The sequence below is a fragment of the Anarhichas minor genome, unplaced genomic scaffold, assembly GCF_050575085.1.
Source record: "Anarhichas minor isolate MPS153535 unplaced genomic scaffold, ASM5057508v1 ptg000021l, whole genome shotgun sequence".
In the NCBI taxonomy this organism is placed as follows: Eukaryota; Metazoa; Chordata; class Actinopteri; order Perciformes; family Anarhichadidae; genus Anarhichas; species Anarhichas minor.
The window spans coordinates 9,809,556-9,833,568 of record NW_027466467.1 but is presented as its reverse complement, the minus strand read 5'-3'; the positions used below and the strand labels follow the sequence as shown (position 1 = coordinate 9,833,568).

Sequence of the window (24,013 nt, the reverse complement as noted above, 5' to 3'; positions counted from 1 at the left end):
TGATGTGCCAGATATTGTGTTTTTATGTTTTTCTATTTCTATCTAATCAACTCTTTACACACTGGGCCTTTTTCACAGCAGACTAAAGCATAGGTTTGCCGAAATGAAGGCAGCTAAATGGAATTCAGCCACCATTAATTTCATTATTTGCACTTGCTCTTTTCCTACTGTGACATGTCCAAATGTCCTCAATGAAAAAACCCTATTCTATTCCAAGCTTAATAATGTAATTCATCATATTCATATTATTACATCCAAAGCAGATGACAATCTCTAGTCGTGTATTTTACTTCCCTTGACTTGAAAAATAGAAGAAAAAGAAAAGAGCAATAAACCACATCACAATGTGATCTCGCGAGACTTCCCCTGCTTGTTTGGTGAGAGTGTCAGCTGACCTCACTGGGGAGATTTTTGTTAAGGAAACTATCCCCAGTACAGCTATGTCCCGTATCGGTGATCAGTTTATTGATCGATTACAGCGTGTATGACGGCGTGTAACGCATCTACTGAAGTCATATTATTTCTAAAAACATTTCACAGCACTTGTACCACTGAATCGGTAAGATATTTTGTTTTTAACCAGTTGAAGCTGTCGTTACGTTGGGTCGGCGTCATCGCACTTGCACTAGTATCACGTTTGTTTTGATGCTAACGTTAGCTTTTATAAACAGTGGTATCTTTCCACACATGTACTGTTAAATTTACTGTATTTGTCTGTTACGGAAGCTCGGAGAGGTATTGTTTTAATTCACAAAACAACCCATCCTCCGACAGCAGTTAGCGTTAGCAAGGTTAGCGTTAGCCAACGTCTGAAATCCCCTTCGCTAACTGACAGTATTCTGATAAATGTGACTTGATGGGTAGATAGGTGAGGCTATGTTATGATTAACTAGATTAACTTAACCCGTTACCACCACAAACTAACTCCAGCGAGAGCCGTCTTGAGTTGAGACCTCTTGTCATTTTATGTTGTTTACTATAGCCCAGTTAGGTAACGTTAGTTTCATGTTAATTCTCCTATTGTTAACGCTAACAGGGTTAGTTTATTTCTATCGTTTCGAACTTTAAATGTAACACCACACATAACTATATGGCTGACAAAACAGTCTATCTAGCTAGCTAGCTACATTATGTGTATCTTAAAGTGTAGAAAGCTGTGACAGTTGTACACCATCTGTAACGCTAGCGGAAGCAACATACGTTTGAATTTCTCAAGTGTTTTACTAACTCTTGCTCATATTTAACTATGATATATGATAAGAGGATTCAACATCCTTGTATGTAGTCAGAGGACCTTCCCGTAACTAAGACCTTTTTATTTGTTCCCCCTCCTTTAGGGTCCGACACCATGCTAGCCACAGTGACTGCTGTGGTTAGGTTTGCGTTATACAATGGCAGTATTGCACCTGCACCATTGGAGAACACGTCAACATTCCCAACATGGCAACCTGATGCTGAGGCCAACATCTCAAAGCCTCACAAATGTCTACAAGTTTTGTACGAGGACGTTGGAGACTCCAGGTAAAGTTGAAACCTTTTGAAGTGTGGCATTGCAATAAATACAAAATGAACTACTGTACTTGAAACAACATTTTTTCAGAAAGTTCTGTATTCATCTCCCCTCACGTTTATCTCTCCGTCTCAGGGTGCGCTTCTGGGACATCTTACTGCTCGTGCCGAATGTGGCCTTCTTCGTGTTCCTGATGTGGAAGCTGCCCTCAGCCCGGGCAAAGATTAGACTCACCTCCAGCCCCATCTTCGTCACCTTTTACTTGCTGGTATGACACAAGCTACAGAAACACCAATAGTCACCATAGTCGTTATTTTGAGCGTGGCATTGTGCCACACTGTGAACTCTATTCATAAGAGTATTTCAGCCCATAATGTAAGATGGCTGCAGTGTTGAATTGATACCCAAAAAGTCTGAAGGGACAGTGCACCTGTTGATACCTTGCATTGTTGCTATAGGCTATACTTTTCCTCTAATTCTACTCCAGGACATGTTTTTATTGGCCTGAGAAGACCGATTCTTTTATATAATCTAACATATATATTTTTTTATAAACTGTATTTGTCAGGTGTTCGTTGTAGCGGCGGTTGGAATCACCCGGGCCGTCGTGTCCATGACTGTCAGTGCGTCCAGTGCTGCAACCATCATAGACAAAGTAAGGAAGCAAATTAAACATAAATATAAAATGTTACAATGTGGGCAGGATGTAAACAGTACATATGTAAGGCATGTCTTTATTTTTCAGATTTACTCTTCACTTTATTTTACTGGAAACATATAAACTTTCCAAAGGTTTTTTTTTCCCCCCCAAGTGTGGGTTTCTTGGGAGTTTTTTTAATTCACTGGTAGTAAATGACAGATTTCAGCTTTGTAGCGTAAATACTTATACCAAACTGAAGTAGCTGTCACCATCTCCTCCTTTATTGAATACCCAGAGGGGCTAATATGAGCTTCAGCATGACTTTGTTTGGCTTTCATGTCCGAAGGGAAAGGCATGGCTGATATTCCTCAAATACCAGACCGATCCCTACGGAGTTCAGAGGGATGAACTGCTCCCCTAGCACACTGCACTGTTGAAGAAAGACATACACATGATGATATATTGTGACCTGACGTATGTTTCAGGTCATCACGTGTTGCTCTGCCACAGTGGATCCTCATTATGCCTGTTGTCTCTTCAGGTGCTGTGGGAAATCACCCGCTTCTTCCTGCTGGGGATTGAGCTCAGTGTCATCATCCTGGGACTGGCTTTCGGTTCGTTCGCTCTGCTGGTTTCAGTTCTCATTTACTGTATATTTGACCCAGTGTGGTGTTTCTGTCTCTTTTCACATGATGGATCTATTTCAAATGTTTGGTTAATAATGCCCCCTTTTCAGCCCTGAATCTAGTTATGAATATAACTGAATGCCTGTGTAGTTTTTGTTTCTGTTAAGCCTGTTTCTTTATTCATTTATCAGGTCACCTGGAGAGCAATTCTAGTATAAAGCGAGTGCTGGCTATCACTGCTGTGCTGGCTCTGGGCTACTCCATCACACAGGTAATGACGGATGGTGGGAGGAGGCAGGACCTTTTTGGTAAGTTGTCATTCTGAATTCAATGGACAATAAATTATATATATTGTTCTAGGGCACACTAGAGATCCTGTATCCAGACAGTCACCTGTCTGCTGAGGACTTCAACATCTACGGTCACGGAGGACGCCACTTCTGGTTGGCCAGCTCCTGCTTCTTCTTCCTGGTCAGTAACCTGTAACATCATAAAAATAAAACTCATAACTGATGTCTAACTATAGATTGATGATGTAATCCTTTTTTCATAGGTGTACTCTTTGATCGTGATCTTGCCTAAAACTCCAGTCAGGGAGAGGATATCTCTTCCATGTAAGTTACGCATTTCGATGCAGTAGAGATGAGAAATTAGATTTGAGGTTAAAAGATTTGCATTATGTATCATGTAACCCATGTAAATATATGACTGCATGATGACATCTAATTGAAGGAATTTGTCCTCTGTTGCCCATTAATCTTTGTTTTACTCCCTTTGTCCAGCTAAGAGGAGTTTCTATGTGTACGCTGCCATCCTGTCTTTACTGAACCTGGTGCAGGGCCTGGGCAGTGCTCTGCTATGTGCTGGAATCACAGAGGGACTCTGGTCAGTACCATCCTCTTTAGTGTTATACCAACAAATCCACACGTGGGAGTATTTTAGGAAGAAAATGATAAGTTGAATCGATGGCTATAAAGGGTGGGATTTATGCGGCATGTGCTTTTTAGAAAAATGTCGTGGCTATGGAGCTGAGTGATTTGTTTTTAAACCTTCTTATAGTTGAGATTGTTGTCTGAGAAGTAACGGGGGGGGGGGATGATGGACTGTTTTGCTGAGTCCTGTGAGGTTCAGTGAAGTTTAGGGGAGGGGGGTGGGGTGGGGTATGAGAACATAACAGATGTTCTGCTTTTGGATTGAACTTTCCTTCTGGCAGAAACCTTTTGGTTGAGCTTTCTGTATCTACTGAAGCTGATCGTGTCCTTATGTCTTTTAGCTTTTAATGAGCTTGTTCACACCGTGTGAAACCCGTCTATTTTTGTGTCTTTCTGAAACAGCTGCGTGGATGTCACCACCTTCCTGTACTTCTCCGCCTTTGCGCCGCTCATTTATGTCACATTCCTCAAGGGCTTCTTTGGGTTTGTACAAGGAATCGTGTCGCATAACAGACTACTTCATAGTTGACAGTTGCCCTTGTTTCTTCCTTATTTCACCACTTTCTTCCTTTTCCACAGGTCAGAGCCCAAGATCCTGTTCTCTTACAAGTCGCAGGTGGACGAGCCGGACGAGAGTGACGTCCACCTTCCCCCGACCGTCGCCACGTCTCTTGGTCGCAAGGAGCTGACCGACCAGGGCCTGTTCTACTCCTCCACCCAGATCGACGGCTCTGGTCCCAGCAGCACCCGTATAGTTGGAGCGGACCTAGATGACGTAGCCTCCGGACCCTATGGGTCCAGCAGCATTAACAGCATGGAAGCGGACCGCTGGAGACCTGTGAACGCATGAAGAGCAGAACAGAGGAACAGAGGTGGTCATACAGCTGGACTCAGATGTTTGTGTAATGCAGGCTGGCCAAAAAAAAATAAAAAATGCAGAACAAAGTAGTCGGAACACCAAGAACGGGTAATCTTGGTCTTGCTTTAACGCCGGGATAAGTTAACAAGTGGACACTTAAAGGAGATAGCTTTTCTAGCATATGATCTGGAGGACTGTGGTTTACTGCTTTTGTAACACTGTTGCCAGAGTGTACTGCTGCTGTAGCGCCACACTAGAGGAGTCCTGTCCCTGATTGTGGCACCGTGTGGATTCTGTTCAACGCACCCTTGAATGTGTGGAGCTTACTGACTCAGCACATTTTCTCTCATTCCAGACTTCGAGCGTCGGCTGCTCAATCCCCCAATAATTGAGTTTTAACCCCATTTTAAGTACCCGAGTCTTTAAAATCTAACATTCTTTTGTTGGCAACTCAACATCTGTACATTCCTAGAAGCTTTGAGTAACGGCATCGAAACTCACTTTGTCTGCTGCCTTCTGTTAGATGTGTGACTCAACTGGCTACAGCTAGTTCCTTTTGAGTGGTGTACCGTCTTATGAAATAGGAACATAAGTGTGATGTGTGTCACTGCAATATGATAAGATCATTAATGCCTAAATACAAGCAGGGCATTGACGCGTATCACAAACCATCTGTAACGCTCTCTACCAGGAATCATCTGTCATTTCTCTCCTCTTTAATTCATTCTGGACTTTTTGCTTTAATGTCTTATACCAGATTAATAATTCCTGCTACTGAAAGCACATTTGTTAGCTTCACGGTCATTTAGAAGGACTTATTACATGTGTGATTTGAACAACAGACCTTAGACGTGCCCTCATTCCATATCGGCAGATCTGGTGCATGTCTGCTTGCTGATACAAAGCTTTTAGTTTTATGCCAATATCTATTGCTCCTGCGGTTGTATTTTCCAGACTGTTTATTAGAAGTGCTCAAATTAGACTATAAACAATATCGATAAATTTGATGGTATCAAATGATGGTATTGATGCAGTGTAATTCTATAGATCTTAACTACATATTGAGAGAGGCTCAGGCCACCGGTATGTTCGATACGGGTCATTATAAGACGATGTCAAGAGAAAACTACTGGACTGTGGCACAACAAATTATCCACATATTGCAAATATGCTTCTTTGTTCAGCCCATTAAATCAGTTATTTCACATCTCTTGGTATTACTACAATATCATACTTTAGTCGTTCTAAACCACCACACATTACATTTACTTATTCCTACCAAGGAAGTTTGATGTTTGAGTTTCCCCCTGAAAATGCTATATGTTTGGTATGAATGGACTACTGTATTTAAGCTCGCAGTATTCATGGATAGTGGGGACCTGGATGCAGAAAACACAGAGATGCATTTATTTCTTTCCATCATTTTAAAAGCAACAATGCTGTAAAGAAGTGGCGTATAACCAAGAAATTACAGTACTTGCCTTGACTCTTAGAAATATTATATATTCCAATTTGAGTGCCGGTGATTACTGCTGTGTGTAACTTAAGAGTTAGAGTTGTGTTTAGGGAATCGGTTCGCTGATTCGTGACATGGGTTGGAAAGGTGCAATTATTATGGAAGTCCTCTCTCTTGGTTGATTTTTGGTGTTTAAATCATTTTGCAAATGATGTGTAAATTTTGCCTTTTTAAGTGCATTGATTGTATAATATTCAGCCCTTATTAATGCAATGTATTGAGCATTCCGTGACCTACAGAATAAACCGTGGACTCTTTCGTTTTGTTTGTTTGTTGGGATTGAACAAGACACCACTCACTGGCTGCTTGGTAATTCAATACTTTCATTTTCAGGACTCGTGACTCCTACTGTGTGTGCGTTTGTTCTGTTTCCTTGGTAGACTGTGGTTTCCTGATGTTGTGTTTGTCTTTAAACGTCTCACATAAATCCGACTTCTTCAACTACACTTCCCATCGACCCTTTTAATTCACGCGACTCTTGAGTCATGACTCCGAATTATTGTATCCGACCAATGAGACAAGAGGATACTGTAGCGCCAGTTTGACCTTTATTGGCTTATTTCAACCACCCGGTCGCTGTGGCGGCGATTCCAGCCGCTCTCTCTCTCTCTCGCTCTCTCACTTATGTCTCCGTCCCGTCACCCGGCAAGGTTTTTATTATTTTTTATCAACCAGGTGTCAACGGACCGCTGGTGAAAATGGGAGGTAACGGCAGCACGTCGAGGAAAGTGTCATTCGGACTGGACGAGAACGAGAAGGTCACAGTAATTGAAGGGGTGAAGGTAGATGTAATGAAACGTTTTCCTCTTATTGGTAAAATTCAGAGCCAAAGTTTGAGTTGGTTATGATATCGGGTATGTCGGGTAATGGCGGTTAGATAGTAACGCACGGGTCTGAGGTTCACTGACAGGTCCCATGTCCTCAAATGAACCCGGGTCATACCCTCTGTCCGTTATGCTGCGATAGCGTTACCGTTACTCACTGCTTTAGTCAGCTAACGCTAGCTAAGTTACCTTTATAACAGCTCGAGTTACGACGTGTGTAGCTTGTAGTAAAATATCATTACAGTAGACATTAACGCAGCTATGACGCAGTGCAACTTTAACTTGCTGACATATCTTCATGAGCATAAGTGTCAGCTAACGCTAGATTAGCTAATTGACGTCAACAACGTTCACTAGAGTAGCGTAGATTTACAGTTACGTTATTGAACTGTAACCTTACATGTAGAGATTTAAGCATAGTTTGCAATTGTATTTCGCTGGTGAACCTTCAAACGGCAGTTCGCTACTCGCTGTCTCATTATTCAGGAGGGTCAGAGAGAGGAGAGCCACAGCTGTACAGCAGCACATCTGGAGCATGTCAAGTGAGCAAGAGCAATTCAAGGGCATTTGAGCAGGCTAGGTGGTGGACTCCTAAAGGTGTGAGCCTTTAATATGATGCTTTCAAAGACACCAAAGGGGCTTGTGTGTGTGTATATTTATGTGCACATTTGTTAACTCTCACATTCCTGTCCAGCTCTCAGAGGATGTGCTCCGGCGGATGAGGGAGTCTCAGATGAGGGAGTCTCAGGGGTCTGACGGCGCCAAACCACCACCAAGTAAGTCCCAGTCCAAGACCTTTACCTCTCTCACAGAGCGCCCACTTGGAGACCCACTGTGTCAGCAAACCTCGCACAGTGACTGACGAATACAGAACAGCGTCAATAAAGGTCAATTTTATGGCTGTGTGACTTCATACAGTAAACCTAAACTGTGTGATTTTAGTAACTTACATATATTTGGGTATTTATACTTGGTTTCAGAGAGTCTGCGTTTGGAGCTGTCCCACCGTGTTGCTCAAGCAACTGTTACCGTTTTATTTTCAGGTCTAAAACCAACAGGACCCTCCACTACAGAAGTCCAGGAGGAAATCCGCAGAAAGTAGGTTCTCGTAATGTCACGGTCGCTGTCCCTTTTTGTTTTTCTCCTGCCATATTTGGTGAAAGACCTGCTATAACTCTGCATGGAACTTATACATTGGTATTGGCTAACTTGGAATTAGATGCCCCCCTTCAGATGTCAATTGATTATTGCAAACTTGTGCAGAATATTTGATCCTATCCCATAATACATTTAGGGCCCTCTCTGTTGACGCAGGCAGCTAAAGGCCAATGAAGTTGACGGATGTGTGAAATAGCAGACACTTGAAGCTAACGTGCAATGTTTATGGAGAACACACGCATGCCGAGTGAGCTGTCAACAACACTGCCTGTGCTAAATGACTCTGTGTGTACAGCGGGCGTGTGGCTATGCTGCTGGAATGCTCATATACTATCCTGCACCTCTATAGATTTACTTGTTAGCAAGTCCAACAACTCTTAGCCTCTGTCACTAAAAATGTTTTAGACATAGTACAATATCCCTGCACTAGGTTTTTGTGCAACTGGTATTTGTTCTCACGTGTATTTGTAGTGTGATTCAATACTATACTATTATGTTTCACGATAAACCCTTACCTAATTTGATATTAATGTTAGACATTAATTGGATTCCACCCAACAATTCCTGAATGCTATAATTAGTCTATGATTTTATGTTTTATTGGCTTTTTTACCAAAATGTTGGTATCTTTGTTGATCAACAGAAGCTAATATCTAGTGCTACCTCGCTAAGTAGCTCTTTGTGTGAACAACAACGTGCATGTTTAGCAGACTTTCACTGGATGAATGAAGGTTAAAAAAAACAGTGCTTATCTTCCCCTAACTCAGCTTCGAGCGTCAGCAGGCTCTGGTGCAGGAGCAGTTAGCCAGACTGGCCCAGAAGGAGAGAGAGACGGCAGCACCCAAGGGCCCGGACGAGCTGAGCCCCGCCCTCCTCATGGAGAAAGGAAAAGCCCACGAAGAGCAGGAAAGGGCAAAGACACTGGTTAGTGCTGCTTTCTGGGTCTATGGCGTGACCGTCTGTGTTACACAGCAGCTGTCACCATGTGACCATGTGCCCTAAACAAGGAGTTCCTTACACCTTTTATTCAATCTATTTTATCTTGACAGTTATTATTATTATTTACTTTCGTCCTTTCCCTCGTTTTGTAAGTGTGTCCTCTGAAGCTGCAACAGACAAAGACACCAAAGGAGCCCATTGATTATTTTTAGCAAAGATGTGTACATTTAACCTTCATTTTCAACAAACCTCTCTTAGTAAAATAATGCTGTTAAGCCAAAGACGCAATGTTTTAAATTCAGAATATGACTTAATTACACATTTATCCATAATCATTATTTAGCAGGAGCGGTATGTTTCCTCCAGAAAGCCTTTGTAGAACTCAACAGCACCCTCTACTGTTAAGACTGTTAATGGCACCTCTGAAATTATGCATCTTATTTGTCATTGTTCAAAGAAAAATGTGAAAATGTTGCTACTTTAATTCAGTTTCTATAATCAGTTTTCACAGCTGTTGCAGTACTTTAGTTTCCGACTACCCTCGATGAATCTCTGCACTGAAGAGGTCAATGTGTGAGGTGTGGGAGCAATATAAATAAGAGATGTACTAGTATCTGTTTAGTTTATTTGCACAATTTAGAAAATACACAAACATAACAGAGATAAATAATACGACAGTGCAGGAAACCCACCGGGCTTATTGGAAGCCTCCACCTAAATAATGTTAAACTGTCATATTATAGAGAACACAAACATAAGATATGACTATGTTCTATTGATGACAAGGTATTTTAACTAAAATATAGGATATATAACAATACTTTATCATCAACAAAAACCTGTACTTTATCAGAGCAGGGACATGTGATGGTCCTTGTAGCCTGTTGGTTAAAACTATGATCATCCATTTCAACAATCTATATATTAACAATAACAGTATTCACTATAGGATGATGAACGATGACTTCTGCTATGAATGTTAACACTTATACCCGTCGCAGTCACATAGTTCAGATGCATTTCTGTCATCTGAATCCCCCTCCCCCCCCGCCTCGCAGCAGTAGTCTGGTTTCCAAAGCGCCGCGTAAAGAAGAAACCTTAGTGTGCGTTTTATGTTTACATTCAGATAAAGCGATGGCATTGAACACTCTGGATTTTCTTCAACTCTGTCTCTCCTCTCTAATTAATTTGTCCTGCAGCATCTTTTTTTGTTGTGCCGGCGAGCTGCGCTGAATACTGACTGAAGCCGCTGGCTTAGCTCACACTGATACGGGCTCAATTTAATGATGTTGCATCACAATGTGAAACTGAACACTCTTAACTCACAGCTTTGTTTTCTTCTTTTTCCTGACTTGACAAGTCAATACATCCAGTGTGTGTGTGTGTGTGTGTGTGGGGGGGGGGGGGGGGTTTATTGGTTGTACAGAGTAGAGAATAGGTAGTGACCCAACTTTGTCCTTGGTGATGGTTGTGTTTGAGAGGTGGGAGCATCTTTTTGTTGACCCTGTTCATATCTTCCATTTGCATGTGTTATTAGTGCATCAGTCCACCATAGACTGAGTGACCATTTGTGATTGGATCTCACGTCATTGTTTCCAGCTTGATGTCCTCGCAGTCTAGACTATGACAAATACTTAGAGGTGCTTTATACAGCCCTCAATATGGGCCAAGCCGGCGGGCTCGCAGTTAACAGTGCGAACGGTGCTAGCGGTGCAAACTATGGCAAAAGTGCTGACGGAGCTGTTTTCCTCAGGGGTACCCAGAGGGTGGGCGCTACGCTTCAGCGACGACGCAGTCGATTGGGATGGCGCTATCAGCTGTAACCACTGTATAAATGCAGTGCTGAGTGGCGGCTGTGAGCTTTATTAGGGAGCGCTCACATGCACGAAATATACATTATATTATTCCACTATATCTTTACATATTAGCAAATAGTATATTGCACCTTTAACCACCCAGGAACCAGACGTAATTCACTCCCAAGATTAAAAAGAAAAATGATTTATATTTTTGTTGCATTGCTTCAACACTATCGGGGAATCGGTTTTCAAAGCTCCGCCACTGTCACGTCTCTCTGCTTAGCAGGTGGGCTTCCCTCACCTCTGCATTTTTCATCGACCTTGCATCCACTGGTAACAACACAGCTGGATGCCTAAAAGAAGCCCCCACAGTCATGCATTCCCACCTACTCCTACTGCGGTGACGCCATCACAACACACAAAGACATATATAGCGAGAGCCCCCCCTCCCCCCCAGCCTATTTCCCCCAGCAGGCAGGCTGTGCGTTAGTGTTGAGTTGAGGTGTCAGAGAGCTGATCTGCTCCCCACGCTGCCTCAGGCTGCCTGTCACAAACACTCACATTAGCCATTTACTCCTGTCTCAGTGCCACCCGCCACCGCTGGGACTATTTATGTGTATGAATATATCTGCGTCTGTATCTATCTGTGCATACCTGTGCAATAAACAGGCTCTGTGTGGAATTGTATATCAGAGGAGTGTATGTATGTGTGTGTGTGTGTGTATGTATGTATGTATATTTTTAAGTTTCTTTTGTACTGTGCTATTTACATTTTAGTTTGGTACAAAATGTATTTTCCTGTCGTAGCATCTGATGGTGTTTACATCCTTCTTTCTATGCCACATTTTTTTCTCGTAGTGTATGTAACACCTACTTGTGCCAATATGTACCATTACTCTAAGATGTTGTTCGTAAAGTCTAAAAGCGGTGAAAAACCTCCTTTTTTGATGCTCCACAGTGATTGGTTAAGCCACATCCACTAATCCTCTCTAATACCTTTTAGTTTTACTGCCGGTCCAGAAATAATCTCTGTCCATAATACCACGCCTGAAAACGCACATCATATGACCATTTACTGGGCATGCGCTAGCAGAGTTACACAAAGTACAAAAGAGTAATAAACGGCCTTTTTGGTAACTGAAGATCTTCCTCCGTCTTTGTGACACACGCACTCAAGCAGAGACAAAGCAGTTAGAATGCTGCTGCTAAAGCCTAACTTAGGTCTCGCTGGATCCGTCTCTCACATACAACACCTTTATTTTAACAGTTAAAAGTCAAAGTTTTACTAGATTCCGTCAAGAACTTTGGTGAACACACGTCTCACTGGGTTCCCCTCGGTTCCGCTGTTCTCCGCTCTCACACTTGTAGCTCTGCCGTGTGGCTGGAGGTCGCTGCTGTCTAGAGAGCCTACCAAAGTGCTGTTAAAAAGTGTTCACGACTCGGCTTCTTCCACATGTAATCTTATGCTGTTTTGAGACTACAGTCAGGCCTTCCACAGTTACACCTTGAGTGAAGACACGTTCCAGTAACACCTCGTCTCTGCACCTCTCCTTTCTTTCATTAGCACCTCCTGTGTTTGTGTCCCCCCCCCCCCCCCCCCACCGACTATTCTCTCCGCCTCAGAGGTGTCATTCGTGCTGCAAACAAAATGCTATTAGTATGCGCAGGCATTCAGTGCTGAGCATCTCACACGCAAGCATCTGCTTTAAGCTGTTGAATTCCAGAAGCTTCCGAGGTGGGTGAGAAGAATAGACTTTACTCTTGGGGGGGGGGTCGCAGGTGAATGTTTATAACCTGTCTGTTCACTCGCTTTCATTCCTGTTTATAAGAAATGTAAAACCAGCGATGGACGACAACATTAGAGGGTACAGTTGACTTCAGACCAGTTTAGTAGTAAGTCCCATGTGTTGAAATGTAAATGGCAAAATTAAAAAGTTAACCTTAAAAAGACACAGATTCATATAAACGCATCAGATATTTACAAAAGAGTGAAGCAGGACAAATAACTACAGTCACAGTTGATCATTTTGCAGATTTATGCAAGCGGTCCTTCACACAGCTGACGGTTACAAATCTTGTTTCGTCGTCTAGTCGACGTGCGTGCATGCTTCAGTATTACTTTCATATTTGGGTTTTGAATGTCTCTGCATCAGCGGAAGTCACCTTAATTCCCCTCACCTCGATTCCGTTCTACTCGGCCCAGACGTTTATTAACTCTGGAGGCAATCTTCATATTAATTTCAGTGTTGGAAAAAGGTTTCTCTTCATGCGTCACACCGCCTTGTCTTTGTTCCCTCGTCTCCTCCGGTCCATTCAAACCCAGGAGGGACATTTCCTCGACTCCTTGACACAAACTCACATTATTACATATGCTCCCCATGATTCAAATTTCCCACAATGCAACTGTGGCAAAAAGCCAAATCAGTTTAGCTAAGATTTGATTGTAATGAAGCCATGAATTTCTGTAAAAAAGGAATTGAAATCCTCTATTTAAGTGTAAAGAGTGATATCTTGATGTGAGAAGTTTGAGCTGAAATGTGTGGTCTCCCCCAGTGTTCCTGTTTTCTCACACCAGCTCTTTCCTTTAACAAACTAGCCAGAGTGTCGAGTAGGCAGCTGAACAGCAAATCGGGTTGTTTTTTTTCATATTTTTTATATATTGGTAAACATCACTGTCAGGCTGTGCTTATTTAGTAGGAATTTGAAGTAGTATGGTATGATTTGTTGAGGTGTTTTAGTTCCTTTCAAGTTGGACCCACCTTGTTCCCTTTCTCATTTGACCACATATTACCTGTGGCTGCATATTCTGAGCTATTGGTTGGTTTGTCTAGTGCTTGAATGGGGGAGGTGTGTGACTGTGTGATGAGGACACAGGATGTAACCCTGTAAATAGTCACTAGATGGCATTGTTGAAGCATGTGTGGGTTTGCCAGGAGATTAAAAACGCTGGATGGATGCATGCTCTGCACAGCAACATGTGCTCCCAGCATTCATTCCTTCTCCTCTGTCTCTCATTTTTATATCGTTCTCTCTTCAACCCCTCAGTCCCTGTACTTAGTGTGTGTGTGTGGGTGTGGGTGTGTGTGTGTGTGAATGAATGATGACTTGGAGCGAAGCATTTGACATTGTCCAAAAAAAAGATGATGGAAACCAGGGTGAAAAGCCCAGCATTCATTGAAGTCAGACCTGAGATGGCAAAATGACCGCAGCAGCTGATTCCACATGTTAACAGTGTTGCGTAGAAACACAAGGAAAAGACACTCAACAAGGGCGGAAATGTGTAGTTTTGCTCTGAATGTTCAGCCTTTCAATTACAAGATGTTCTCGCTAACCAGAAGGCCCTCCTTGCTTTGTAAATGGTGAAATATAACTCTATGCTTTAAAATCTGAATGCTGCCGTTTCATCTAATACCCTAACTTTTAAAGATTTCTTTACACATGTTTATTTTTAATTGAGTGTTTCTTTTATTTCCATTATTACATATTATTTAATCTGCGGCACGTTTAAAGACATGATCACACATAATAAATAGAGCGTTTCTACCCACCATCTCCTCTGTCCTCACTAAACTATCAGTCTGTCACTTCACATCACATCACAGCTGCTGTGCGTCTTCTCTTTCTAGCACCAGATGGACATGTTGCATTAACTCTATTCAGCACAGTGCCAAAATAATCTCTGGACGGGTTTTTTTTGTTTTCCCCCGCTTGACCCCAAGATGAATCTGGAATGAGAACCATGAATCCGTTGTTTTTCTGCAGATGATAGCACATCATTGTACAAATCACACAGTAGCAAATGTAACAATAAGCTGCCCGCTGTGCATCTGTTCAGCGTCTGTCTGTCACGCGGTAGTTATTTGTTTGCAAGAATAAGCACACAGTGCAGTTTCACACACTCAGGATATCTGTTGAGAGAAATGTACGATATTACAGTAGTAGTCAGCGGCTAGGGCAGCCAGCATTAGGCCGGGGAGCTCAGAGAGAGAGAGAGAAACACGGACAGGGATGGGCTGTAGGAGCTGAGAGGCGGAGAGCAGAGACTCGGAGTGTGGTTTAGTAATATATTCAGATGTCTGACTCCGACAGCCAGCCGGCTAGATGGCTAACGCTGCTTGTTAGCCAAAGACGGGGTGGGAGAGGGAGAAGCGAACGGGTGCAAGGATCCAGAGAAGAGGAGAAAGCTGGATCATTAAATAGAGAAAGAGAAAGCGATGGCAGTGGAGTGAGAGAAAGAGTTATGTTGACGCCAAGTGGGTCTTTACCATAACGATGGCTTTTTGAGTGTGACACACTGTGAAGGTAAGTATATGTGTGCACACACACTCGGATATAAACTCACAGGTATAATTTATTTTCTCATAGATGTAAAATACAACAGCAATTCAGACACACATTCACACACAGCTAAACCACTTGTTATCAGCGAGTGTAATCACAGACTTGACATCTTTTCTGCATGTTAAAGCAGCTAAGCCCTTTGTGCACTCACTCACACACACACACACACACACTCACACACACATGCACACCCGCACAGGACTCCTCCATCGTTCTCGAGCGACGGTAATTGCTGACGAGCAGAGCGTTCACCAACTGAGGAGATTTTGATCGGTGTAGAGCAGCGAGTGAGGGGGGGAGGAGGGAGAGGAGGAGGGAGGGGAGGGGGGAGCACAAATCCTGTCGGTTCAAAGGACAAATGAGTAGGAGTGGAATACCTCCTCCCATCAGAGAGCAGTCGGGATGTAATGAGACAGCTGGACACGACTTATTATCCAGAGACAGCGTGGTGTTTCCCATGATGCTTGTTCTCGTATAGGAATATAAGGATTCATGCTGGAACAATCAAAGTACGAGTCAAAGGTGTCTGAACTGAAGATTTCGTGTCCTCTGAGCAGTTAGGCAGGTTAAGTTGCATTTATCACAGTCAAGGAAAAAAGGCAGCGGACACGATTATAAATTCTGAACATCGTTTTTTTCCACATTGAATCATATCTCATGTTACCTCGAGACACAACAGTGTTATGTAAGGAAAGCTTGTTTTCAAACTGAACATTTTACTTGTGATATATATATGTATGTATATATAACTTGTGTTTTAAACGTGTTTTACTGTTGCCCAGTATTGGTACACGGAAGACTCAAACATGTTCATTAATGAGACTGTGTTTCTGCTGGTTGGAGCAGTGCGTTCAAATAATCGCTGCAATCTTTCTCGATATTGTTTTGTTGGGGAAAAAAAATGTTGTTTTCTTTCAATTAGAAGATTTCAAGCAAAATCCAGTCAAAAGAAAATCCAATGCCAAGGACAGCTGTCGCGAAACTGTACAGGTGGTCAAGATGAGAACATGATCTCTCTCTATCTCTATCTCTCCCCCTCCCTCCCGTTCTCTATCTGTCTGTCTGTGGTGTGAAAGCGGGCTGATGATGAAGTGTTAATTCATTTAACCTCCCCCGATGCGACGAGAACACACATTTAATGAGCAAACAGCTAGACTAACCACTCCGTCCCTCTGGTATCTCCACTGTACTGTGTGCATGCTCATGCGTGTGTGTTTCTGTGGGTGCATGCAGGTGTGCATATCACCCACAGGTGTGATGAGTCGTGGATGTGTATTTGGACCGCTGTCTTGCTCTGACGGAGGCTGTGCAGTTTGAGTTTATGTGCCGAAAAGTTGACTGCCAGGCTTTCTCCCGCTAAGATTGTTCAGTACAACGACTCGCCTCGCATGCTGCTGGTGATTCCTGTACATCCCGACTTCCTGTCTCCGACACTCCCTGTACGTACTGAGTGTCTACGGCAAATCTACAGAACCACTCTGGAGGTTTACTATGGATCAGCATGGACCAAACTAGAGCTGCAGTGAAAGCACTCGGTCATCACACATGATGAATGTGCTTACCGTGCGTATTTCCACAGAGATATGACAGGAAGAGACCTGTCAGTGATTTAGCTCTTATTTTCTTCTCTTTGTCTGTATCTCTGCCTTTCTCTCTTTCTTCCTAATTAAAAAGCCAAATCAGGAGTGTGACTGCACAAACTGTGTCTGCCAGTGACATTCTCCAGCCTGATCCTCACTCTCACTCTCTCTCCAAGTAGAAAACCACACCAAAATCTTTTCCTTCCAAACACACAGATTTATTCAAATGCCCTATTTGCATAATTCAGTATTTGCATAATTGATTTCCAAGGAAGCGTATCTCACCATGTGAGATGGTGTTAGAGACCAAAAGGTCTCATCGTGTCACAGCTCTGTCACTTTTTGCGTTTAACCCCCACACTACACACACTACACACACTACACACGTACACACGTACTCACACACACTGTTGGCAGACCGTTGGGGTTTGGAGTCTAAATCAAGCATGAAGCGTTGTGAAGCTGGTGCATCTGGTGACCCCTGTGGTACAACCACAGGAAACATGATTCAGGTGAGCGTAGATAATGAAATGTTTTGAGATCCATTAAATCAGTGAGGTTAGAAGGGTCCTCCTTATATGTATAGTGGCGCATATCTTCAGACAGTATTTCCTGGACGGAGTTCACAGAGTCACAATCAGTTGTTCACATTGGTGATTTAAAATAATGAAGAAAAAGAAGAGCTTTAGAGCGAAGTTCAAACCTTGGCTCCTTTCTTATCTCTTTACGGCTGACTCATCACGGCAGGAAGTGAGCGTCGATGTCAGTTGTCGGTTTCGTTTAGTTACAGAAATGTTCTGCTTTAGTCGGAGGGAAGAGTGGTAATTGTGAAGATTGTTATTGTTAACATAAATGAATGATATATATATGATATATAGTATTCAGCTGGGTCCACTATCCATGTAAGTTTCACAGCAGTATAATACATCCACGGCACCTACAAGCCACTTAGTCTGTGGTCTTATTTATGTTTACTAAAGGATCACAATTAACTTGGTATAATAATGCATTAACGCTCCATGTTTGAGCTTTATCTTGGTAGAAATACAGGGGAATATATCGGCCTCGGTCTATTTGGAGAACTTTCCTGGTGGTGTTTTGCTGGCTCAGTTGATCCAGACTTTTAATGTGCAGACTGAGGCTGCTGACTGGTAATCACTAGAGAGCCCCAGAGCTGCAAAAAAAACAATGAGTGGATGTACCTGAAACGCCTTTGTCCGTTATGGCCCATGGACCGCACCAAACTACTTGGGTGTGTGTTTGTCTGCATCCGTAACACAACAAGCGCCTTCACCTCCTTTCAGAAGTCTATCATCTATGGAAATGGGACCTCCACACTCCTGTGAGCACTCTGTGGGGTTCCACATACACACTCTCTCTCTCTCACACACACACACACACACGCATTCAGTTTAGGGCCTGCCACCAAAGAGCATGGAGGTTAAACAGATGGCATCGGTTGTATCCGTTACGCAGATTACCCAACACACACACACACACACGCACACACACATTCTGCAGCAACCGGCTTTGTGAGTTCACCTCATTTAACTGAATGGTGTTTTTATGAGGCATGGCAACATTAGAGCCACCCACCGCTCTAATCTATCCCTTTCTGTTCTGTTTCTAATGCCGGACTGGGAGCACTTGGTTTGAGTGGGCAAGGGCCAGACACACCCAAATACAGTGTGCTGTTTGTCTGCGTTATATACTTGAACTCAACATGAGTTTGGTCACACACAACCAAAGTGTTGGAACATATAGTCGAATCTAAATGAATAATAACGAGCACATACTACCTCAACTTTCTCAGAAAATCTGAATTGATGATAATTCTGCTCATGGGAATACCCCATAGTGTGGTTAAATCAGATGTGGTGATTTCATATCGACTATTTATTCATTGAATTACCAGAAAACATGCTATGTCATGAGATATATGTAACATTATTGAGATATGACGAAAAAAAGTACAAGGAAATAACAGTAATAGAAAAGCCATATCTGAATATCAAATATGTATCTTATTTATATACATGATAGTATCATCATGCATTTAAGACTGGTACACAAACAGCAGGGCTGTCAATTATCATAAAAAACGGTTGCTTTCTGACTGGCCTGCTAAGAGCCGTTGTAATAGTCAATAAAGCCACATATTTATGACATAATTGCCTTTTAAACATTAATGTGCAAGCTGATAATTGACGACAATATATAATTATTGGGTTTTCATTGCGTGTCTGGATTTTTATGAACGCAATACTTACATTTGATGTTTTTGACATACAAGCGCCAACTGTCGTGAGACTTATGAGTTGTATATCCTGAAACGGTAATAATAATAATAATAATAATAATAGGTAATCGCTCTGTGATTTTTCATCAGTAGATTTTCAGCCAATTGGACAATGCATACATTATACAAGCAACCAACGCTGGTTCTATCGGTTACTCATTTAAAAGATGTGTTTAAAGATTTCCCTGCCTGTGCCGCCAGGAGCCCAACGTAATGATTAATGAGGAGAATTCCATGTGTTGTTTCACTACCTTAGAGAAGTTACTTGGTTACAGTATGACTTGTACATAATGGTGTTGATTAGTCTTTGACGGCTGTATTAACCTCGTTCCCTTCATCACATATTTCTGCTGTTACATCTTTCTCTCTGATGCACGTTCTCTCATTATCCGCCTTATTCCCGACTGTTTCTAATTATATCTTTACTTCACTTTCCTCCTCATACCTGCCTTTTATCCTCTCGTTGTCTCCATGATCTTGTCCAACCCTGTGCCTCTCTCACGCCGTCCACCGTCTTACTAACCCCTGCTCCTTCTCTCCCTCCTAGCCAGCAGATTTGGATGCCTGGGTAAGCAACACTGCCATTGCTGGTGCCTCCTTTTGTTTTACCTTGTTTTTTTACCTTTCTATCTCTCTTTCACTCTCTCTCTCTCTCTCTTCTCTATTCAAATGTCATGTTTTTATTGTGCATGAAAGCGAGGCTATGAGTGTGCCGCCGCCACCATTCCACACAACAACACTTTGGGAGGTATTCAGCTAGAAAATTACACATCATCTGTGCTGCTAGCAGAGGTGATTTTACACACACACACACACACACACACACACACACACACACACAGCCCTTAAGCATCAAACAGCCGGCTGCAGAAAGAAAACGTGCAGTGAGCCTAGTATAAGGATTTGCAGATGTGCTCTTTGTGAATGCATGTGCCTGTTAAGTTCGGATAAGATGAGATTGGAACACCATGAATGTAATGTCAGTCCGTGCGTAACTGTGCGAGTCTGCACTCCTGTATTCCCCATAGCAGCAGAGAGCACAGAAGATGAGTAGATCATCCAGAGAAGAAGAAGGCATTGCTCCATCTGATCTATATCACACTCACTAATGCACAACTCGGGTGTAGTAATCTGTCAACATTACACCATGGCATAACACGGCATACTATGTGTGTGTGTGTGTGTGTGTAATACACACTATTTCCATCCTACATAAATCTCCGCCCCATTGCTGCCTTTTTCTGCCTCACTCTCAGCCCGCTTCATTGTGTTGGTGCACCATTTAGTGTTCACACTGCTGCAGCCCTGTTTCACTCATCACCCTTATTCAGAAGCAGTGTGTGGTCACTATTGATAATCCTTTCAATAGAGATAATTCAACCTTCCTGTGTACACCATGCACATGTGGCCTATCCTTTTGTGCATTTGGCCCCCCGTATGTGATTCCCATTGTACAGCTGTTGAACCGCTGCATACTCTCCACAGCATGACCAAACGTCCGACGCATGCACGAAGATCCAATACCAAGCCGCGGGGAATTTTGTGCATCAGTTCAATTCAGTTTTGAGTGAGTCGATTTAGACATACAGTATGTGGTATGTCTCTGGAAAATAGATTTGATATTATGTTTTCATGTAAAGACACTGCCTCATATCCCCATCACTCTGTGACTGACCATGCAACATGTTTGAGCATTGCTTTTATGTTCCAAGAGGAAAGTTATATTCAGATTGAATAATCTGGAAAGAGATGGAGTGATGGATTAGTGCACAGTAAAAGACATTGAGTTCATTGCCTGGTGAAGGATCATAGCTCCAGATGTTCTGATACCTAAACTTGCGTATCGGGCCGATACTGAATACCTTTCAGATACCATTGTGGTACAAACACCTCGCCTTTTTAGATGGTGGGATTTGTATTGTGTAAAATATTGCCAAAATGCTGATATTTTCATAGCTCTGGCTAACGTTACACTTTTCCCCGAGCACCTGCCTGATTAGCGTTGTGCGACTCTCTACAGAGGTGAGAAAGAAGCAGATTCATCATCAACTTCTGACTGATGATGGAAGAAGCTAAAAAGTGAGCCATCTCGCTTCTTTGTCTTCTCTGTTGAGAGTTAACATGTGCAGTACCGTACCGTACATACGATCACGCCCATCTCCTTTGACTATATCTGTGTTATTTTCTTTTTACAGCCCTGCAATCGCTCCTTATTACTCTTGTTCCAATTCTGTTTATGGTGTTATTTTGATAAATAATCCCCATAAAGGAATTCCTTTTCATTCCACTTTTATCAGAACGAGTGATCGATGATATTGACACACTGCGAAGCCTCGTGTCGTTACAATAAGGTGTCCACATTGCGTAACTCATGTTACTTCCTCAAAAAAATGAATCTTTCAATGAAAATTGCAAACACTTTCTGAAGCTGGCAACTTGTCTTCACAGTGCATCTTTTTGACGTCCGCCTCCTATCTCCCTCTGCTTGCATGCTGCTGCTCCACGACCCAAAACTGTGGGTCTTCCTACAGCAAGTCTGCCATCTTGCTGCCATTCAAAGCTTGGCTCAGCGGGCATGTTAAAGCCTTTCGCCTCATCCTAACGCCGGCATCGCCATGTCAGGCCCCGCCTCCGCAGTGTCAGTCACACGCCACCTGATTAGTTTTGTAAGTTCTGGACCTGCTATTGAACAGACATTTTTATTGTGTTGTACTTTGTGGTGCAGGTGTGTTGTACTTAACATATTATTATATATTTCCATCGAGCATCATAGATATGTGATATATCCAGAGAGTAGTGGGTGTATGAGGTAACATATGTGAAGCTCCACATAGATTTATAATGCTTTGAAAAACATGAACCTGCAATTTGATGCTTTAACTACACTCTGTGGAAGGATATGATCCTTTTTACCGCGTCCTCCTCAAACATCTGTGCCATTAATCTGTTTTCAGAAGAAACTAGTTTATGTTGTGTGTAACAGCTTAGCTTGCATTTGGTAAAAATGTGGTACATGTCTGTACTGTTATCTACATAAGTGGTAGTGCATCTGCTGATGAAGTTCGTTAAATAGAACATAAAGTAGAGTTGATTGATACTTTGAGTTATAGTTTATAGGTGGGATGTGTATTCAACCGATTTTCCTCATTTCTCATGTTTTCTCAGTCTGTTGTGCAGTGAGAGCAACAGGTTGCATCATTTCTTCTCCCTTCAGCATTTACCTCCACTGGTGTCTCATGTGTGTGTCATGCTCGTAAGCTAAGAAGTGGATGTGATGTTTTAGGCCATTCCTTTCACTAAATCTAGCCACTTAGCTACTGTATGTCAAATGTTTTTTTTAATTACTACCTAGATTGATTTTTCCTTTCCGACCTTTTTTTTGCCCGGCAGTCAGAATTTCATATTTGCACACATGCCTAAACAATTCATATTAGTGCAGTAAAGTGTCATGTGTCAATATAAACAACCTCTACAACAGCTGTTTTTTTATTTATCTTCTCTTCTTCTATTCTCTTCTCCCTTTCTCAGGCAAAACAGCTGAGGAGCAAAGAGAAGGAACTGGCCAGCATATCCAGCTTCTATAAAGAGCAGCTGGAAATACTGGAGAAAAAGGTAAGAATATCTCATAAACACGTATATTATTAAAAGGAAAGGGCCAGAACTCATCGGAAAGGCTTTTTCTTGTGTGTCCATTAGTTGCATTGCATTCACTGCCTTCCTTTTGATCCGTTTGATCAAATCATTCTTTTTCTTGTCGGGGGGGGGTTCAGAGAGCATGATGCGAGCCCTTTTAGCCCTCATGTTGACGTGCTTAACAGGAGACCTCCCACACCAGATACAAACATCCTGTAGGCTCTCACTGAAAAGAAGTCTTCACACATCGGGAATATCACAACTCGTCTTGACGTGACGTATTGCTCACTCTCCTTGGGGAGTAAAATCTTGTTGAGAAACAAGACACTCTTGGAAATGTGGAGCCCACATACCAATGTCGAAATGTAAATGAATTGAAAGTTTCAGCAGGCAGATGTGAGTCACGACTCAGTGTTGTGAGCACTCGAGAGGTTTCACAGCGTTGTCTAATCAAATGTACTGTGCTTTTCTCATCACTGTGTCCTTTAGCCAGGAACCGTTGGGTGCTTTTAAGAAATTATGACCTGTGTTCCTTCCATTTAAGCGCTAATGTGTGGTTGATATTTTTGCGCCCTGTAAAAAGCCACAAGCACAGCGGTTTGATGAATGTGGCTTGACTTTGAGAGAAGCGAGGTTGGTATTGGTGTGTGATTTTTAGGACAGGAAAAAGTGCATTATGCTTTTAGGAGTGGACGGAAAGGACAAGAGGCGGGAGAGGGAAATTACAGAGTGAAGTAAAGAAAGGAAGGAAACTCTCAGACTAATACAAATGACCAAAGAAAGTAAGATGTACTGGATGTTATTAAGGATACATAATAACTGAAAACTGCATATACAGGAAGGCAAAAAGGAGGACATGTACACACGTACACTCTCCTTCCTCCCTCATCCTTTAATCCCCATCCTGTGTGTCTCTCTCCCTCCAGTATTCAGTAGACACTCTTTGGGACTTGACCCCCCCCCCCCCCCCTCCATCCCTCTCCCCGTCTCCCTCCATCCGGCGGGGCCCCATCAGGCAGACGGGGGGACCTTATCTAGTCCCTGGCACTCGCCTCCTTTAGGCCTCTGAGAAAACCTTTTACATAGCCGAGTTAAATGGAAGGGCCCCTGCACACATCGCCTTTTTCTATCGCCTTTTTTTTTTTTTTTTTTTTTTCTCCACCCCTCACTTGCTCGCAGCTGACCTGCATGCGGATGAGGGAGTGAGAAAGAGAGGGACTGAGAGCGATAGATAAAGAGGCTATATGGACTGTGCATTAAACAGTCTATCCTGAGCCGGCGTCCATCTCCCTCCTTCTCTTCCTTCATTTTCCAATCTCGCACTCCATTCATCCAGGCCTCCTTTCATGCCCACTTT

The 24,013-nt window shown here is 42.6% G+C and overlaps 2 protein-coding genes across 6 annotated transcripts in view; both read left to right on the top strand.

The window, feature by feature from the left end:
• Positions 1-390: 390 nt before the first annotated feature.
• tpra1 (transmembrane protein, adipocyte asscociated 1) lies at positions 391-6,341 on the top strand. Its single transcript, XM_076096226.1, has 11 exons — positions 391-559; positions 1,338-1,521; positions 1,646-1,778; positions 2,079-2,165; positions 2,692-2,764; positions 2,968-3,047; positions 3,137-3,247; positions 3,330-3,390; positions 3,559-3,661; positions 4,111-4,191; positions 4,288-6,341. The coding sequence occupies exons 2-11, from the start codon at positions 1,349-1,351 to the stop codon at positions 4,556-4,558; spliced, it is 1,173 nt and encodes a 390-aa protein (XP_075952341.1). The 5' UTR covers positions 391-559; positions 1,338-1,348; the 3' UTR covers positions 4,559-6,341.
• Positions 6,342-6,624: 283 nt separating this feature from the next.
• Positions 6,625-24,013, top strand: part of chchd6b (coiled-coil-helix-coiled-coil-helix domain containing 6b) — a 46,103-nt gene continuing 28,714 nt past the window's right edge. Inside the window, exons 1-6 of one of the 5 annotated variants that reach the window (XM_076096231.1) lie at positions 6,628-6,865; positions 7,394-7,449; positions 7,602-7,683; positions 7,951-8,005; positions 8,833-8,989; positions 22,552-22,635. In XM_076096231.1, coding sequence (XP_075952346.1) covers positions 7,626-7,683; positions 7,951-8,005; positions 8,833-8,989; positions 22,552-22,635 — 354 coding nt within the window. In that variant the 5' untranslated portion in view covers positions 6,628-6,865; positions 7,394-7,449; positions 7,602-7,625. Of the gene's footprint in view, positions 6,866-7,393; positions 7,505-7,601; positions 7,684-7,950; positions 8,006-8,832; positions 8,990-22,551; positions 22,636-24,013 lie in introns of all 5 variants that reach the window. The other 4 variants (XM_076096230.1, XM_076096227.1, XM_076096228.1 and 1 more) reach the window with 4 other exon arrangements.

What these genes read in the sequence shown, in the direction of transcription:
- tpra1 (XM_076096226.1), top strand. Translation starts at nt 1,349, where the DNA reads ATGCTAGCCACAGTGACTGCTGTGGTTAGGTTTGCGTTATACAATGGC. An exon ending in CATCCTGGGACTGGCTTTCG is followed by an intron (nt 2,765 to 2,967) that starts GTTCGTTCGCTC and finishes TTCATTTATCAG; the next exon opens with GTCACCTGGAGAGCAATTCT. An exon ending in GCTCCTGCTTCTTCTTCCTG is followed by an intron (nt 3,248 to 3,329) that starts GTCAGTAACCTG and finishes CTTTTTTCATAG; the next exon opens with GTGTACTCTTTGATCGTGAT.